Source organism: Notamacropus eugenii, chromosome 5 (assembly GCF_028372415.1).
Source record: "Notamacropus eugenii isolate mMacEug1 chromosome 5, mMacEug1.pri_v2, whole genome shotgun sequence".
NCBI lineage: Eukaryota > Metazoa > Chordata > Mammalia > Diprotodontia > Macropodidae > Notamacropus > Notamacropus eugenii.
The window spans coordinates 229,322,153-229,341,408 of NC_092876.1; the positions used below are offsets into that span (position 1 = coordinate 229,322,153).

General features: G+C 37.0%; 1 protein-coding gene across 9 annotated transcripts in view; it reads right to left on the reverse strand.

The window, feature by feature from the left end:
• Positions 1–19,256, reverse strand: part of STK39 (serine/threonine kinase 39) — a 320,433-nt gene that overhangs the window by 148,201 nt on the left and 152,976 nt on the right. For all 9 annotated transcript variants that reach the window (XM_072612215.1, XM_072612214.1, XM_072612213.1 and 6 more), the window contains 2 exons: positions 18,661–18,709; positions 18,491–18,556 (listed from right to left, as the gene is read on the reverse strand). In XM_072612215.1, coding sequence (XP_072468316.1) covers positions 18,491–18,556; positions 18,661–18,709 — 115 coding nt within the window. The remainder of the gene's footprint in view (positions 1–18,490; positions 18,557–18,660; positions 18,710–19,256) is intronic.

A 19,256-nucleotide genomic window follows, 5' to 3' on the forward strand; every position in this document is an offset into this window, starting at 1 on the left:
CAAATGGTGATAATAATAACTCTAGTACTTACCTCATAGCGTGATGATCAAATATAATAATATACGTAAGGTATTTGGAAATCTTAAAGTGCTATATAAATGTGAGTTATTATTAAATTTAGGTTGTATTGATTCATCCTAAAATGAAGGGGAAGAGTGATGCAACCAGAAAACCATGGCTAATCCCCCAAAAAATTCAATTTCATTTTGGAATTCGTTAACTGAAGAATAACCCCCATGCCTGGTTTCTTAACCTTTCTATTTACAATTACATTTTGCTTAACTAATATTAATATTGACTGGGAAACCTGACTGCACCCTACCTGGCATGCTTGAAGATGGGATAGAGGAAGGGAAGGAGAGTGAGGTATGGAGTTTTGGGGTGGTGACATTAAAATTTTATAGCAGGTGATCCCGAATATCATTCAAAGTAATTGAATAATCAAGGGTTAACTATTCCTGCTGTACAGTTCAGAAAGCAAAGGAGCAGACAAGTGAAATGGTTTTTATCCCAAGTTCATAGCAATGGACTATATGTAGACCTAATCTTTAGACAGCTGAATCCTGCCTTTCTCCCTCCACCATACCACCAGAATTTATCTGCTGCCTCCTTAAGAAACATATGTGGGTGACATTGTATATATCACTTAACCTCTCGGGGCCCTGTTTTCTGGTCTTTAAAAACAAGGGGATTGGGCTAGATGTTATCTAAGGTCCCTTCCAATTCTAAATCTATGATGATCCTGTGGTCTTCAACTCTTTTAGTAAAAAAAAAAAAAAAAAAAAACAAAGTGAACTTTAACTTTTCTCCCTCCTCCTTTCAGCCTAAAACTCCTGTCCATACCACCACTAACTCCTTTGTCTTTCAGGCTCAGTTTTTGACTCTTCATTCCCTCTCCCACTCCCCCCACAATCCCAGTTAACAAATTCAGCATGACCCATCTCCTAAGGAAGCTGTCTGATAGCAAGATGGCATGTCAGTAGACTGGAACATTGAATGAAGCTAAAGGTCCTTAATTAATGCCAATCTTCTCCAAAAGGCAACATGCCTTAGGAAAACTAGCTACTGCTATGTGCATGGAGCAGAGATGACAAATTTCTTAAAAGCAAGGGGGCAAAAACAATTCCAAAATTGTAGAGACAATTTTTTTTCCAGGTAATCAGTAAAGAAGCATTTATTAAACACCTACTATATTCCAGGCATTGTGATACATTCTGGGGAAGCTTCAGTAGTCTGATATGCTTTCTGAATAATATAATAAACATTCATTCAACACTAATAACCATCTTTCCATTTCCTTAAGTAGCCTTCATTTCTTTTGACCAGCTGTTCTCAAGTTTTTTGGTCTCAAGACCGTTTTACACTCTTAAAAATTATTGAGGACCCAAAAGAGCTTTTGTTTATGTGAGTTATATCAATTGATATCTGCAAATTAGAAATTGGAAAACTGATAAATTGTTTAAAATAGGTTTTATTCACTTTGAAATAATACATCATTTTATAATACATGTAGAAGAGTTGTACTTTTAATATATCTCTTTAATGAGAGAAGACTGCAAGATTCTTATATTTGTATTCAAGCCATTATCTTGATATTGACCAATGATACTCATGCCAATGATGACATTTATATGGTGCTTACTATGTACCAAGCACTAAACGAAGGCCTTACAATTATTATCTCATGTTATCCTCACAGGAACCCTAAGAGGCAGGGGATATATTGTTATTCCCATTTTACAGATGAACAAACTGAGGCAAAGAGAGGTTAGGTGACTTGCTCATGGTCACAAAGTTATTAAGTATCTGAGGCCTTATACGAACTGGGCAGGAAAAAAAAGGTTGAGAACAGCTGTACCAAAGAAAGAAAAGCTACTTAAGAAATTTGAACTTTCTGACTCTAAGACCAGAGTTCTTTCAACTGTTCTACCTTAGCTTTACCTGAATATGAATGTGGAAAATGGATGAGTATTTTAATAATATCATGAACATAGTTTTGACTTCATAAGGCCCTTAGAAGGGCCTTAGAAACCCTGCAGGCTCCTTGGACAACACTTTGAGAGTTGTTGCTTCAGTCAATCCCATGTCTTTTCACTTTAAATTGGTTTTGTCAGAGATATTCCTTATTTACTTATAAATCAGTCACAATTGCTGTCTGCTCTGTCACAAGCTAGATGAAACAGGTGTTCTTGTCTTTTCCTTCTTTTTTTTGTTTGTTTGTTGAATTTCCACAAATCTAAAATAGCAATTCATGGCCATTCAAAAAACTATTCTGCATTTCATCCCTCTAGCACAGCACAATCATCAGGTGTTGCTCTACACAGCAGCAGCTAAACAAGAAAAGTTTGAGTGAATGGAAGGGAAGTAGAAAACCCCAGGACCACTTATTGATCCTTAAAAGTTATGCCAGCTCCAAGCTTTGGAAAAAGCAGGAAAATAAGCTGTTCTATTAGTGCCTTCTAGTGGCCAATTTACAAGTCCCCAAAAAGGATTTATTCTAACGAAACCAATTTAAAATGACAAAGTCTGGGCATTGACTAAAAAAAAAAGTATCCCACTGAAGCAAAGTGGAATCCCAGAGAAAACCACGGAAAGACTTAGAACACAAGTGCCTGGGTGATCCTCCCAATTCAGCCAACATTGATCAATGACTTCTAGGAAGACAACTGCATTGCTCTTCTGCCTGTGTCTCATTTATAAAACCAGTCGGCTCTGCTTGAAGGGGTCACTCTAATAAGGTCTGACAGGCTGATCTAACTGTGCACATGCCTGACTTCCTTGGAAAAGCAGGAATTGTATACCAGTATTTTTTTTTAATTCGTAACGAAGAGAGTCAGAAAAGAGAATCAGAGTAGCTACTAAGTTCTCTTCCAGTTCTAACATTCTGTGACTGAAAAAGCACCTGCTGTTTGAATTACCAGAAGTCTGGCATATTCAAATCCATTCATACTTAAAGGGCTGGTCCATTTCTCCTTCAAGACTAACATGCATTTGGTTAACAACATCAAAAATAGATTTTCTTTTTGCTGTGTACCATTTCTGATTCTTCTCTGAACATTATCCTTTTATGTCTGTCTGTCTCAGTGCTCTCAAACATCACCATTAATTAGGCTATGAGGTTTTCCAACTTAACTTCAATCTTCATGACTGAAATGTGTGACTTTGCAGCTAACCCTAAAAATGCACTCGTTCAAGTTCCTGAGATTTCTTACAGCTAAAAAAAAAAAAAAAAAAAAAAAAAAAGGCAATGGTTCCTTTCTTCTCCTCTAGGTTGAGCGTTCTCAAAGGGTGGTTCTGGAACCTCTAAGGATTCTCCAAGATCCTTCTAGGTGATTTCAAGGTCAACATTTTCATAATAATACTAAAGTCTTCTAATTGTACATATAGATAGATGGATATAACCTCCATAAATAAAAGCTTTATGGGGGAGTCTTCAATAAATTTTAAGTGCATAGAGGGGTCTGCATCCCAAAAGTTTGAGAATAACTGATTCTAGAAACCTAAGAATTTGCAGAGGTCTCAAGAAGTCCCCAACTTTCCTGCTCTTCTCTCTTAACTGTCATAGAATCATAGGTTTAGAGCTGGATGGGACTTTGAGATTTACTAGTCCAGGCATCTTAACCTGGAGTCCAAAGACCCCCAGGAGGTTCATGGTCAGACTTCAGAGGGTACATGAACTGGGTTTTAAGATCAATTATTATATTCTAATATAACTGGTTTCCTTTACAATCTCATATATTTATTTTGGGCATTTAAAAGTACTCTTCTGCGAAGGAAACTTTCTTTACCAAACTCCCAGAGTGGTCAACAAAAAACAACAAAAAAAGGCTAAGTAAGAATCCCTGACCTAATTCAACTCCTTCCATTGTAACAGACAGGACAAATGAGGCCCAGAGTGGGTAAATAATTACCCCAAGATCACACTGCTCAGGTCAGTGTTAGAACCCAGATATGAATCCAGGTCTTTTGATTCTGTAGTCCGTCTCCTTTTCTTCTTGCTCATGTCCCAGAGACACAGAAGGGTGTTTAATTCCTAGTTATCAATCATCCTAAGTGGCATTGTCAAGATACTACAAGTTGGAAAAAAAGAGAAACTCAAGAGGTATTCTTGGTCATTTTAAAGCATATATCAAAGTAATTCAAAGGTGTTTAAGCCATTTACTAAACGGCTTATTAGCTTACTGGCTATCTAGCATTGAAAATACTTTGCAAAACATCCCCATTTGTTCCCAAGGCTTTAGAGACCACACAAGTCAAAGGCAATGCTGCCCTCTGGTGGGCACACATCTTTAACACAATTCTATCATGTTCACCACAGTTCTTTAACTGGGTGAGCTCCATAGCCAATCACACCATTTCAATGCTTTCTTTCTGCCTTTTAGATTGCAGTCAGGTGACCCTTAACTATCCCTATCGCATCCAAGATAAAGCTTATTTGATTCTCTCAACACTTTAGCCCACCTGAGTTTCTGGTTTCCTTTCCTCCTCACATTTTTCAAGTCAGATTCTATGGTTATTTTCCACTGATAATGAACACCTCCTCCAAAAAACATCTTAATCATCAGGTAAGATACCAAGCTACCCTTCATAACATAAGCCTTCAGAGCAACAGGTACACCTTACATACCACCTTCAGTTTAATCTTCCTAAACCATCACCTGAGAAATAAACAAGTGTGTCTCTCAACCTACAAGGAGGAGAATCACCGATTTAAAGCTAGAAGGGTTGGTAGAGACTGAATCCAACCATCTCATTTTACAGATGAGGAAACTGAGGGCCAAAACAGTTAAGTGACGGACACAAGGTCACAGATATACTAAGTACACCTTATTTGGAATTCAAAACACTCTCAACTGTTGCAATACCTAGTCCCTACCCATCTCCACAATTTTATTTTTCATTAATCTCCTTATATCTAGAAACTATGCGAAATATTTACTGATGATAAAGTAAGGTCACACATTCCTTCACCTTTTACATTTTGCTTTATTCTTCTCTGGGCATCTGCATCAACTACCACCTCCTAAACCATTCCAGTCTCAATTCTCACAAATCCCACAGATGTGTATGCAGTGACCCGGACATCACGAAATTCAATTAGTAATAGCTATGATCTGTAACCATAAACATATCTTTCTCCCACTTTGTTCTCTCCATTCTCCTTTATCTGTCTGTGCTCTATGTCCTCTTTCCTGTCTTCTTTTGTACCCAAGCCCTGCTTTTCCTACTTTCTTCCCTGTGTTCACAGAAGAAAATCCAGAGTAATGAGAACAAAAGTATGTAAGATGATGAGAGTGCAAATAATGAGGTAACAGCAAAAAGATTTGTTATCCATTTGCTCCTTTTGCCTACTGTTTCTCTCTCTTTACTTCACTGAGAAATAACAGCAATATCGTAAAAGCAATTTCTACAGTACACTTCTGTCCAAAGTGTGTACTAACACCAAAAAGTGTGCTAGTAAATGTTTAACAAACAGCTCTCAGAGAGGAAGAGAGATATGGGGACGGGGGAATGCATGGATGACACACTTTTCATTTTAATCTGCACTGACATTTTCTTCATCACTTTCTTAAGTCTAGACAATCAACAAAGCAATCAATCAGGCCCTGACGTGTAATATTTGCAGATTTCCAAGGTGTAAAAGCTTACACTGAAAATTTAAGAATTAGCTTTCACAAACCTGTACAAGCACAATCCAACACATCACTGCTATCACCTCAGCCACTACGCAACAGGCTTCTGAACACTAATTCATGTTTCCACAGTCCACTCCAGTTTGGAAAGGTGCAGGTATGTGGAAACAAAGGTTCTCAGGACCACAAAGGTAGGAGGAAGTGCCTGAGCTCAGATTTGAACTTCTGACAGCTCCCATGCTCTTCCACTACACTGTGCTTCCTATAAACAATGCAATTATCTCTTTTCCACGGCCTGTACTCCTGCTGTTCAGTCATTTTTTTCAGTTGTGTGAGACTCTTCATGACCCCACTGGGGTTTTCTTGACAAAGATACCAAAGTGATTTGCCATTTCCTTCTCCAACTCATTTTAAAGATGAGGAAACTGAGGTAAGAGGCTTATTGCCCAGGGTCACATATCTAGGAAGTGTCTTGAAGATGAGTCTTCCTGACTCCAGAACGGGCACTCTCTTCACTGCTTCACCCAGGTACCTGTGCTCTGTAACTCAAATCAGACTCAGAGGTCTGAACTCCTCTTTCCCTCCTTTAGAAACCTTCTCTCTCAATCTCCTATCCCTCAACAAATGTTCACTATACATAGGATTATTCAAAAAGATGACTCATAGATTTACCAAGCCAGGAATGAACTGACAAAATAGCAATAGTGAATAAAGATACTTTAGGTCATGAAACGACCTAAAGATCCACATAGGTTCTAACAAGTTTACTTCCTGAGATGATTAACTGAACATCAATAAAATTCGAGTATGGGAGGGAGGTGAATGTCTTGGGCTCTTAAATTTAAATCAGCTAAGCAGAGAGGGGAAAGAAATCTGTGAGCTCACAGATAGGATAATATTCACATCAGGTCGACCCAAGCCTAATTAGCAGCATTATCCAATCCCCATTTTAAAAAAATACTCAATCTAATGTCATGCTTCTCTGAGTTAAATTCACTGGCCTATAGTTTACATATTCCCTTCACTCCCCTTTTTCCTTGGACAAAGGGTAAAGCTTTGAGCCTTGACCTTGTCTCAGCAGAATTAAGGAAAAGAGTGCTGATTACATGCCAACAGCTCAGCAGTCACATCTGCCAGATTTTAAAGTACCCTGGGATGTAGTTCATCTGGGCCTGGTGACTTGAATTCATTAAGGGCAGCCAGGTGTTCTATAGCTATCTTGGAACGTGGAAGAGGGATTAGACTTGCTGTGCTTGGCCCCTGAGAGGAGAACCAGGAACAATGTGTAGAAACTGTGAATAAAGACATTTAGAAGAAAAAGAAAGGAACAGGAAAAAAAAAGGAGAGGAGGGAGGAGGGAGAAAAGGAAAAGAGAAACAAAGAGGGAAAGGAAGGGAAAGAGAAGATACTGAAAAGACGAAGCAAGAAAGAAGAGGACAGAGTTAATGAAGGAAGTGCTGGGACTGAAATACAAACACAAGACAGTCCCTGTCCTCCATGAATTTAGATTCTAAGCCAGAAGATGGCCCGCATGGATTGCTGGAAAGCATGGTTTTGGGTTAGACAGACGTAGTGGAATATATGACTGGTGAATAGGTGAATACAGTCAGGATAGAGCAATGTGACCAACGAAGAATGGATTAAATCCCCCAGGCCATGGCTTCCACTGATGGAGAAACACCACAACAGGGTGAGGCAAGTAAATGGCCTGGGCTCTCTAGGAAAGCAGTGGGGTGCCCCTGACTGATGAGCAGCAAGCAAAGCCTCAATGACGACTTGTCTCGAATGATATGAAGAGAATTCTTCAAATACAGATTGGATCAGATGGCTTATAAGGTCAATCAATCAATTAATCAAGGCTATGGGGATACAGATACACAATTGGAGCCTGCCCTCATGGAACAAACATTCTACCAGGGGACGTCAACATGGTCACAGAAAAATAAATCCAAGACATACACACACGTATACACACACACACACACACATTTTTAAAATACATTTTGATGGGTGAGGCTCGTTAATAACTAGAAAAATCAGTAATGTTTTCTTGACAAAGAGATCCCTTCCAGCTCTGAAATTCTGTGATGCTGAGCATCATGGCTCAGTATAATAATGCTATTATGCAGTCCTAAAGCACTTGACTTCCCCCCCCTCAAATATTCTCTTACTATCTCCAAATAACAATATTAATAACTATATCCAAATAACAATAAGCCTTGTAAGGAAAACAAAGCAGATATTATCAATTCAGTTTCACATATGAGGAAACTGAGACAAAGAGGCTATGTGACTTGGTCCAAAGGTCACCCAGCCCCTAAAATGTACAGCCAAGACTGGAGAACAGGTGTGCAGACTCCTAACTCAAGGTTATTGCCACTATGCTATATGTTTCATGCAAAAACAGAAGAAATTGTTTTCCACTAATACTAATGCTCATGAAAATATAATAAGATGGTAACAGGAAAGAGAAAAGGAACATTTTCCTTAATATCCTTGCTTTCCTTACCCCAACACACATGCCTCCCAAACAAACTCCAAGACTGATATACTATTAAGCTCTTGGTATAAGGCTTCTGCTAATTAATTACATGGCTGCTACAACACACAAAGAATGAGTTCCAGAAAAACAGAGAGCATATGAATGTATGAAGGCAAACATGATTTATCAGTGGTGAGTGTCAAACTCAAATGGAGACAGGAGCCAGTAGCCATATTGTAAGGATCCCTGTGGGCCAAATGTTGACTTGGAAAACCACATATTAACATTATCTATGTTCCATTGTAATTTTATTTGTTAAATATTTCCCAGCAACATTTTAATCTGGTTTGAACAGACACTAAAGTACTACAGGTTGCTGCATGTGAACCACAGGACACATGTCTGACATCTGGGACATAGGTCAGTCAAATATAACACTTATGAGAGTCTACCATGGCACAACCACATACTTCTATGGTCTGGAAATCTAATTATGCCCTTCTGTCCTTGGGGAATCTAATGTATTAACGACCTGGTATCATATGGTCATTGTCTCATAACTCCTAGAGCTGGAGGCAGGCCTGAGGAAGGTCACATGGGAAGCAGTAATGTTACAGGAAACCTCTTCTCTTCCACAAAGAGAAGTAAAAAGCTTAGGAAAGCCAATCTAACTGCATTCAACCTTATTCTCTTGGATCACCAATAGCATCATTCTTAGCACCTTTTGGTCTAGGCAGGGCAGATCAAATTCCATTAATGCTCACAGCCCTCCAAAGATGGCAGGAACAGATATTATCCCCATTCTACAAGCTGAAAATTAAAGAACAGAAAAGTCAAGATACTTCTCTGAATAATAAAGTCAATAGAAAAACAAACAAACCCCCACAATTCAGATGTGTTCAACTTAGGGGTCAGTGAGGCAAGAGTCAGATAGATGTTGCTATTTTTACAATTATTTATTCCAGGCATCGTGGAATATACTGACAGAACATTTTCTTTCAGCTCACTTCAGTTACCTGAAGTTTACTTGACTGTATTACTTTTTTTCAAATTTGGAAGGGGAACCAATGGGCCTGATGACACATGTTAAAATGATAAATTACCTGTTATTACATAGTTATCTGCTTATAAGCCTGCAAATTCTTCCTATAAACACAAGCAGGCCTGACACCACAGGCCAGTGGTCAGCACATGAAGCTCCATCAGTAACTCTTCCTGCCCAGCACCCCGCCCCCCAAAACGACATAAGTGTTCTGTATGTGCTAACTCATCACATTAAAAATAATAATAATAATGCAAATGGTACACAGACATCTAGCTAATTTTATCCACAATAAGAAGATAGTGGAAGACTTAGGACAGGTGATTATGGCTAACACTAAAAGGCTACCAAAATCAGCAGGAGAAATTTGCCACTTAAGTCCTATATAGTCTTTACATGAGATACACTTTGAAGGTGAGCAGCTCAAGTCTAGAGAAAAAGAACTGGCTTCTTTGACTACAGCTTTTGAATAATGCCTTCACAGTTCAATGCCTCTCTCTTTCTCTTCCCACTCCTCTCAGTGTTCTCTCCCTACCCTTCTTTTCTCGAGTACCAGGGATGCAAAGTGAGTGAAATGACTGCTGGGATATAAAAAGAGGCAAAAGACAGTCCGTGCCCTCAAGGAGTTCAAAATTTAATCTGAGAAAAAACAATCCAACAAATATGTACAAACAAGCTATATTCAAGATACATAGGAAATAAGAGAGGGAAGGCACTAGAATTAAGAGGGGCTGGGAAAGGCTTCCAGAAGAGATTTTAATTGGGATTTAAAGGAAAGTAAAGAATATAAGGAATCCCAATATGCTTCCATTCTTTCCCTTGGCGAATCTTATCCACTCCCATAACCTCAACTACTCCCCTATAGGCTTATGAATCCCAGACCTTTATCTTCAATTCAATAAACTTAATGAGCACATTGTGTATGTGAAACCGTGCTAGGTACACAAAGGGAGATATAAAGGTTAGATAACACAGAGTCCTTACCTTAATGAATCCTATGGTCTTAGAAGGGTGATATGACACAAGAAGAGAAAATGGTTCATGCTAAGTGTATCACAGAGATGCAAGCACTGGTGACAACAATGACAATGTAAGTATACAATGTTCTAAGGTTTATGATGTGTCCCATTGCTGCCATTTACTACCTATCTTTATGACCTTTAGCAACCAATCAATAAGCACCCCATGGCCTGATCCAAAACGAATGCTCACAGCACTCCCGAGTACTGACAGGAATAAATATTATCCCTACTTTACAGGTTGTAAATTAAAGGACAGGAAAGACAAGATACTCGTCTGAGTCATACAGTCAACAGGAAAAAAAGACAAACACAATTTGGACCATTGTTTTCCTGGGGGATCAGAGAGGGAAGTGCAAGATAGATGCTAGTACTTTTACAATTATTTCAGGCAGCATCATGGAAAATACTGACAGAACATTTTCTTCTGACTACCACATTGCAAAGGAAAAGAACACTAACAATGAATCAATCATGATTAAAATGCTGTGAAATTATAATGACCAAGAGATATTAATTGCTCACAACTAAGTCAGTCTGCCATAAAAATGATTACTATCTAAATTAATTTACTTTTTCCATGACGATAGCAATCAAAGAACCCAAAGGGTTACTTTGTAGAGCTAGAAAAAATAATAAAATTCACCTGGAGAAGCAAAAGATCAATGATTTCAAAGGAAATAATGAAATGAATTAGAAAGGAAAGGGGATGGAGATCTCAAAGTTACCAACTGGTAATCATCAAAACAATTTGGAACTGGTTAAAGAAAAGAAAGGTTAATCAGTGGAATGGATTAGGTATGTGAAACCCAGAAGCAAACATGAGAGCACAGCGTTGCTGAAGCCCCAAACCTGGGAGAAAGATTCAACAAGCAGGGAAAAACTGCTGAAGAAACTGGAAAAGTTAGGAGAAATAAATTAGGCTTAGACCAACACTGCAGAGCACACACCATAATATGCTCCAAATGGATAGATAACAAAGGTCACATCATAAACAGATATACCAACGGGATGAGGTACGGGGCAGATACAAAGGTCAGATAACAGTCCCTAACCGTCTTGGATCCTATAGGCTGAGGAGAGTAATGTGACACACATAAAGAGAAAATGGTTCATGCTAAGAGTATCACAGAGATGCAAGCAGTAGTGGCAACAGTGCCAATATATATATATATGATGTCACAAGGTTTACATGTTCTAGACACTGGGGGTACAAAGACAAAGATATCACTGCTCACTAGGAATTTACATGTTACTGGAAGGCTATAAAATAAACACAAATATGCAAAGCAAGTGGAAAATTAAAGAGAGTAAGAGAAATAATAACAGTGGCAAAGAACAAGAAACTAAGTAGTACCATCAACTGGGGAAAAGATGAACAAGTTATGAAATATGGGACGTGATAGAATGTTACTATTCTGTAATAAATAATGAAGGGCATGGTTTCCTAGAGAAACCTAGGAATCCTTATATGAACTGAGGTGAAGCGTACAGATTCAGAACAATTAATACAATAACAGCCACACTGTGAAAATGAACAACTTTGAAAGAATTAAGGGCCCTGCTCAACGCAATGACCAGAACCCCAATAATGTTACCCACCTAATAACAGAGAAATGACAGACTCACAGGCTACAGAATGATGAGACGTCATTTTGGACATGGCCAACACAGAATTTTGTGTTGCCTGACTATGCATGTTTGTTACAAGGATTTCCTTTTTCTTCCCCCCACCCCCCATTCCAAATGAGTGAGAGAAAAGGGAAGAGAAAATGGGTGAAGCGGGTGTCAGAGAGGCTTTCATAAGATAACATGTACCTTAATTAAAGCTTCAAGGAAGACAAGGACTTTGAAAGGAGAACGTGAGGAGGGAGTAAATTCCAGGCCTGCAAAACGGCCCATACAAATATACAGAGGCAGAGGGTGAACTGTCAAGTTGAGGGAATAGTATGAAATTGTTATTATCATCAACACCCTCATTACCAGAGGCTGTTGGAAAGGAGGAGAGGGGCATGATGTTAAGGAGTTTTAAGATGAAGAATTTAAGAAAGCCAACAACACCAGAAGACCAAGCTACTGACTTTTCCTATGTCACCACGGTCACTATATAAGCACCTAAGACACTACAAAATTACAAATGGCACACTACAAAGTAAATGTTAACTTAATTTACTGAACAGAGTGATGAAAGTACTTTCCTAGTGGTCACTGAATAGGCATAGCACAGTTGCTCTCAGTCTTAGCCTGATGAACCTCAGCCTTGCTCACAGGAATCCTAAAGGACTGCTTGAAGCACCAATACAAGATTTTGGCACACAAGTTGATGTGTGTCCATTTCCAGTCAAAATGACAAAGACACAAAGTTTGAGATTACCTCACATTGGAGTGAACTCAGGTATATAGAGCTAACTTTCAAACTTTCAAAAACAGCCTACTTTAAGAAATGTGCATATACTGACACACACATTCATCATATGAGCAGTCACACAATCATTCAAAAACTGCCCCTTTGCAATTCTCCACCCCACTCCCCAAAATGTGCAAAACACATAGAGGTATCATCTTTTTGCTTTTATTGTTATTATTTATCAATATTATAAAATTAGAGAAGGGGGCATAATTGATGGAGAACTGCTCTCACAGTGGAGAAAACCTGGGTTCATGTTCCACCTGTGACACACACACCAGCTGTGTGGAATTCAGGCAAATCATTTAATCTCTCAGCACTGCAAGCTAGTTCTAAGACTTAAACCACAGAATAGTATCCAATCTGACCGATTAGAGGGAGTTTTCTTATTCCCTATATCAAAGAAATCAGAAGTTTGTTTAAGAACAACAATTTATACATATCTGGTGCCTTACAGTTTACAGAACTCATTTATTACAACACTTACTCTGAGACAAGTACCCCAAGGCCAGTACTATACTACCACTAGTCACCTACTGAATATTATATAGCCTTTAAAAACAACAACCTATGCTAGGTCAGTGTAAAAAAAAAAATATCAGACTCTAAAAATATTTTCAAAATCATCACCAAAACCTTTCACATATGTTTTTAAACAAATCCTGAAAAGATGGTGTATACAGAGCTAGAATGAATTCCCTAGTCAAAGAGAAAATGATTTAACTCATACTTTCATGTTTTTGGAATCAAGTAACAATAAAATCAAAATCCTAGATACATGAACCTGGACATTTTCATTTTTCCCCGTAATCTTTCTTAAGTAAGCTGGAAGACAAAAGGAATTTTTAACAATTTCAGGTATTCATAGAAAAGTCATTTCTTCTAAAACTGAATTTACAAACAGGTTTTTCCCTTATGTATTTGAGAAAGATTGCAGGATCATGCTGAAAACTTTGAGAGAGTTCTCAAATAGTAATGAAGACAGTAAAGGCATGTCCTAGAAAGACACTAAAGACACTACCATGAAGATTTCACATCACATTCTCTAGAAAACTCCTATTGCCTAGACACTGGTCTCAGCAAATGATCTTCTTAGATGAATATGCTGAAAACAAAATTTGCTTTTGCTTGCATTGCAAACTAATACTCTTTTAAAAATCATATTATAAAACACTGGAACATACTGTGTTATTCAACTGAAGAAAGCAGAGCCTGAATAAGAGATGAGAAACAACTCGAGGTAGAAACAGTAATGTCACATGATTTCACTATAAAAGGCAGAAGAGAACCTGATAAAGAAAGAATATCCCTGGAATACAGATGAAAACTATAGAGGGACGGAGGTTAGAGGACACAAATTAGAAGCAGAATAATGAATTTAAGAAAGCTATCTAACCTTGGGCAAGTAATGTAGCCTTTAACAAATTTTTTACAAATTCAGTTTTCTCATTTACAAAATAAGGAATTTAAACTAGAAGGTCTTGAAGACTGACTTCCAGGTCTAAATCAATTATCCTATGATCTTATGAAATACTGTATATTCTAAAAAGGAGCAAGGCTTTCATGACTTAGAAGTTGAAAATAAGAGAAGATAATGACTAAAAAAATCATTGTAAAAAAATGACAAAGTACATAGTCTTTGTACTTAAGTTCTTCTTTCTCACTTTTTTTTTTCTGGCACTGTGTGATTTTTATCTTCACATATCTCTATCTACATACAATACATATACCATACATACATTTGTATGCCTCTTGCATATACATCTGAAGTGCCCCATTTTAGGAGACTGTCAAACTAGAGCTACATTCTCTTTAGAAAGAGCTTTGAAAAGCTGGAATTATTCCTGAATAGGGAAGCCAAGATGGTGAGAGGACTAGAAACTTTAACACATGATAAGTGATGGAATCAAGGAAGGGACTCTTGTTTGGGTCAATAGAAGAATAAAGTGAGACAAGACAGTTTTCTTAAAACAAGTGAAAGGCTGTCAGGAAGAAGAAGAATATTAGCTCCCAGATAATAAAAGTAAAATTTCCTGATAATTTGTTTTTGAGGTCGAGGTTTCTGTTTTGTTTATTTTGGGGACTGTGGAGGAAGATGGAGACTGAAGTTAGATATAGTCTAATAATTTCAACAATGTGAAGAATTCTTGATGTGGAAATTCCTTATAAATCAGCAACTCATCTTTAAATATGAGTCTTAAGAGAGATGGCACTGAAAAATAAAGAGACCTGCCCATGACCAAACAGCCAGTAAGAACCAGAGAAGGAACCTAAACCCACCTCTTCCTGACTCTACAATCAACTCTCTATCTACTACCCCAGGAATGCTAAGTGTTTTTTCTCTGTCATGGATTCCCCTCCCTCCCCACCTCCTCTGGGAGTCGAAGGAAGCTTTCTCAGAATGATGTTTTTAAATGCATAAAATAAAATGCATAAGATTACAAAGGAAACCAAATATACTGAAATACTGTTTTGTGCGTGTGTGTGTGTTGTGTGTGTGTGTGTATTTACTTATAAGTTCAGAGACCCAAGATTAACATCTACCTCATGCCAGGACATCAGGAGCTATTAAAAATGAAACAGATAACAAAGCAAGTGACAGTGAATTCTTAATCATAATGTTTAAGTAGAGGTGATGACCCGCTGAATAAAAAAGGCAGCAGACATTAGAGGAGCAGTAGCAGATGAAAAAGAGGACTTGAAATCGGAAAGATCTGGACCTACATCCTGCCTCAGGACTTACTAGCTGTGAAGCAGAGGTAAATCATTTAACTGCTCTGACCTTTAATTTCCTCAACTGTCAAAAGAGAGCTTATCTCACAGGGTTTTTGTAGCAATCAAATGAGATAAAATAGCCAAAGCATTACATATATATATATATATATATATATATATATATATACACACACACATACACACACACATATATATAATGACATTATTATGATTATACATTCTTGCTTAAGTATGGGTTGGACTATATCATTTCCAAGGCCTCTTCCTAGCATAAGGGTATGTGATTTTATGATCACTGTGGCTCTCATCTTTCATTTTGAGAGATGAGAAAATAAGCACAAGATATAAGTGGTAGTTCTAAAATCTTGGAATCACAAAATATTAGAGTTAAAGTGACCTTGAAGGTTATCCAGTCCAATTCATTCATTTTACAGATCAGAAAACTAAGGCCAGAAGGGTCAATGACCTGCCTAATGACACAATGAAGCAGCAATTAAATGACAGAGGATTTGGTTGAAAAACTACATCTAAACCTCATTTTATCTCTTTCTAAAATAGGAGAGTTAGATTAAATTATATCCAAACATTCTATTAATAAGCTTAACAAAATATCCTATAAATGTGCATTTCTCATTATATATATTATACTTGTCAATTGATTATATGAAAAACATTCAGCTGAATGGTTTTGCCACTCTAGTTAAAAAGCTATTACAAAATACCCGTGATTAAAAATCCTACATGCTTCAATGAGATATTAGAAAAAAATTATGTTAACACTAACTTCATTTTATATTGATCAATAAATAATATTTCCTTGGGAAATATTAATGTAAAATGACTGAAATTAACAAAATCTGTTATTACCTCTTCATTTTGAGGAATGTGGAATTTTCCAGTGCAACTTTTCATGTCACCCAGGAGATAATTATATGTTCGTTAAAAAAATACAAAAATGACTCAACAAACAACATAGGTAAGGAAATACACCCCCACAACTCTAAATTATCAGGGGGGAAATTACCTTAGGAAAAAAATTAGTCACTGAATATAACATAAAAATAAAAGGCAGCAGAGGTTTTTGGGTATTCAATTTTATTCATCTATTTAACCAACAAATATAATACCACACCATCTAATCAATAATTTCCTTAAAATTATTATGTCCACAAAACGTTTATTTTGCTCACAAATAGTTAAGCACTACTTCACTTCAAAATTATAATGAATTCCTCCACCTTCTTCCCATACCACCTACACCAGTAAGAAAGAGGGTAGCCAATATTTCTCCTTGTATATCTTCAAGGAAAACAAACAAAAAATACAAGGACATAAAGATAAAACACACTACACTTCCTTAAGATCATTATCTAAAATTTTGTCTTGGGAATACAAGCTGATGCTTGAGGTACTTCATAATGATATGTAGTTCTAAATTTGAACAGAATAGGTTAGTGATTTTCAAAATAAACTTATTTTTGTGAGAAGGGGGAAATGTCCTTATACTTCCTCTTATCACCCTCAAACACAATGCTCTCTTAACCAAAGAGGCTATTTAATACACATTTTAAAAATTCACACTTGACAGAGAACTTGGAAACAACCAATCACTCCCCAGGACAAATAAAATTCATGTATCAAATTCATGTTAAACCATGTTATTATTATTATTTACTATTAGAATATTTCCATGAATGAGGGTAAGGAAAGAAAAAAAGTACCTGGACTGGAGCAGTTAGGTGGCAGAGTGAAATAAAGCACTGGCCCTGGACTCCAGAGGACCTAAATTCAAATCTGACCTCAGACACTTGACACGTGACCTTGAGCAAATCACTTAACCCCAATTGCCTTGTCTTCCCCTCTCAAAAAAAAAAGGAGATGGATTGAGGCAATTTATACTTATTGATAAGTTTACTTTATGGATATTCTATATCCATTTAGATCTTTAAAGATTTTTAATTATCTGCTTCTCAGTTCCATAAAGGTTGTTCCTTAAATGCCTCTCTAATCAAACTTTTTTTTTCTTTTCAACCCAGTTCAGATCTATGATTTTATCAGTGTGAGGAACTCACAGGATAGAAATTCAGCAACAATTATGTAACAAAGTCCTAACAGATTAGCTCTCGAAGTCTCTTTTAGAAAAGCTTTAAAATCTGAATTTGAAGTCATCAGCTAAATTCAGTCATGTTACATAAAACTTCAATAAAATGCAGTGTTAAGAGGTTAATGTTTGATGATGATAACTCCAACAGACAATAACTGGAAACTGTTTCTTTTTTTTAATTTTCTGACAATCTTATTCATAGTTCAGAACTTTGAGGTTCAGAAAGCTAACTTTCTCCCTTCTTATTAAGATACCTAATAAATACACTGCCTTACTGAAATAACTTAATTCTAGAGTGTCTTTAAAAGATCATTTTCTACCATGCTACTAAAATAGAAAATAAAATAACCCCAAGCCCAACTTTCCTGAATCTCATAAAAAGCAAAATAAGTATAGAAAATAAGCATTTTTTAAAAATACCTACTCTAATTTTAAAATAAATGATCTCTCTATGACTGTATGCCAAACATGAAATAAAATCTCCAAATATACTAGCACAAAATCTGTAATAGACAAACCTTGCCAAGCCACTTTAAAAAACCACGGCCCAGGGTAAAAACTACTTTAATTCCTCTCATCAGCCCAAATCAATAAAAAGATGGTCTAACAACAAAGAGTCTCCAGATCTTTGATGAGCAAATACCCAAAGCCCAGAACTCATTCAAACCAACCAACCAATTTTATTTTTGTCACCTAAGACTACATCAGAAACTCTGCCTGATTTTGCCCTTTAATACTGAATTATGATCAATGCTAATGGGGTTCAGGGATATCTGAAATCCTAAAACCTCATTTTATTCAATAGTTTCTGCCTCCTTTTCCACAATCTTCTTTTTCCCTTTTACTAAAAAGGGAAAACTGCTGAGTTTTAGACATTACAATGTGAAAACACAGTCAAACAGCAAAATGAACACAATTGTAAACATAAAGGAGGAGGGTTTTTGCTAAATCATCAACCAGAAAATTCATCTTTATTTGATCCAATTTTGCATGAGATAGTGGTTTCCTCACTTTCATAGCAAATTAAGTTTTTCAATGGAACAAACTCCCACCTGAAGGACCTTACCTTTTTGGCTCTCTGTGCTATATCTGGTGTCCTTGTAAGCAGCTTTTCAATCAGATATTCTCTATTCTGCAAAACAAACATTCCGCCAGTTAAAATCAACTAAGATGCACAGAAATTCAACATCATCTCAAAAGAGCAGGTTGACTTGTGAGGGTTATGAAGCAGTTTACCTTGGCTTTCTGGAAGAATTTGCATTTTAAAAGTTCTGCTGCTGTGGGCCTGAAAGATCAATAATAAATCAGAGATGAAACAATGACCACTCAATATATATAGTGCCTGAATGAAATAATTCAAATTCTGGAGCATTCTTTAAAAGACTACATTAGGAACAGCCAAACTGGCTGCTAAATTGTAAAATGGGCCCATATAAAATAGCAGGAATAGTGTAGTTCTGTCCAAATGATGCTATTTTAGATCTGAGAAGTTAAATATGTGGGGCAAAAAAATCAATTGATTATCTTTGATTCTTACTGCCCACGGCAGCTTCCATGTTTAAAGCATGACAAGACTGCTAGCTAAATTCTTTTCTGTATCAATAATGCAAGAACACAACTGTATGTGGCATGATCCTGCTCTCCTTGCATGTGCTCAAGTCCCCTGACCCTAAGAAGACCCGTCAGACTAGGAAGCACTCCTAAGATGTTCCCAAGGGTCATCTGGAAGCATATGAAACAGTCATGCACAGTCTGCACAGGAGGTATCTTGTTCTTCTGTCTTGTCTTCCTGCTGGCTTGTAAGCTCTGAGGTAAAGATCTGTGCCTTACTC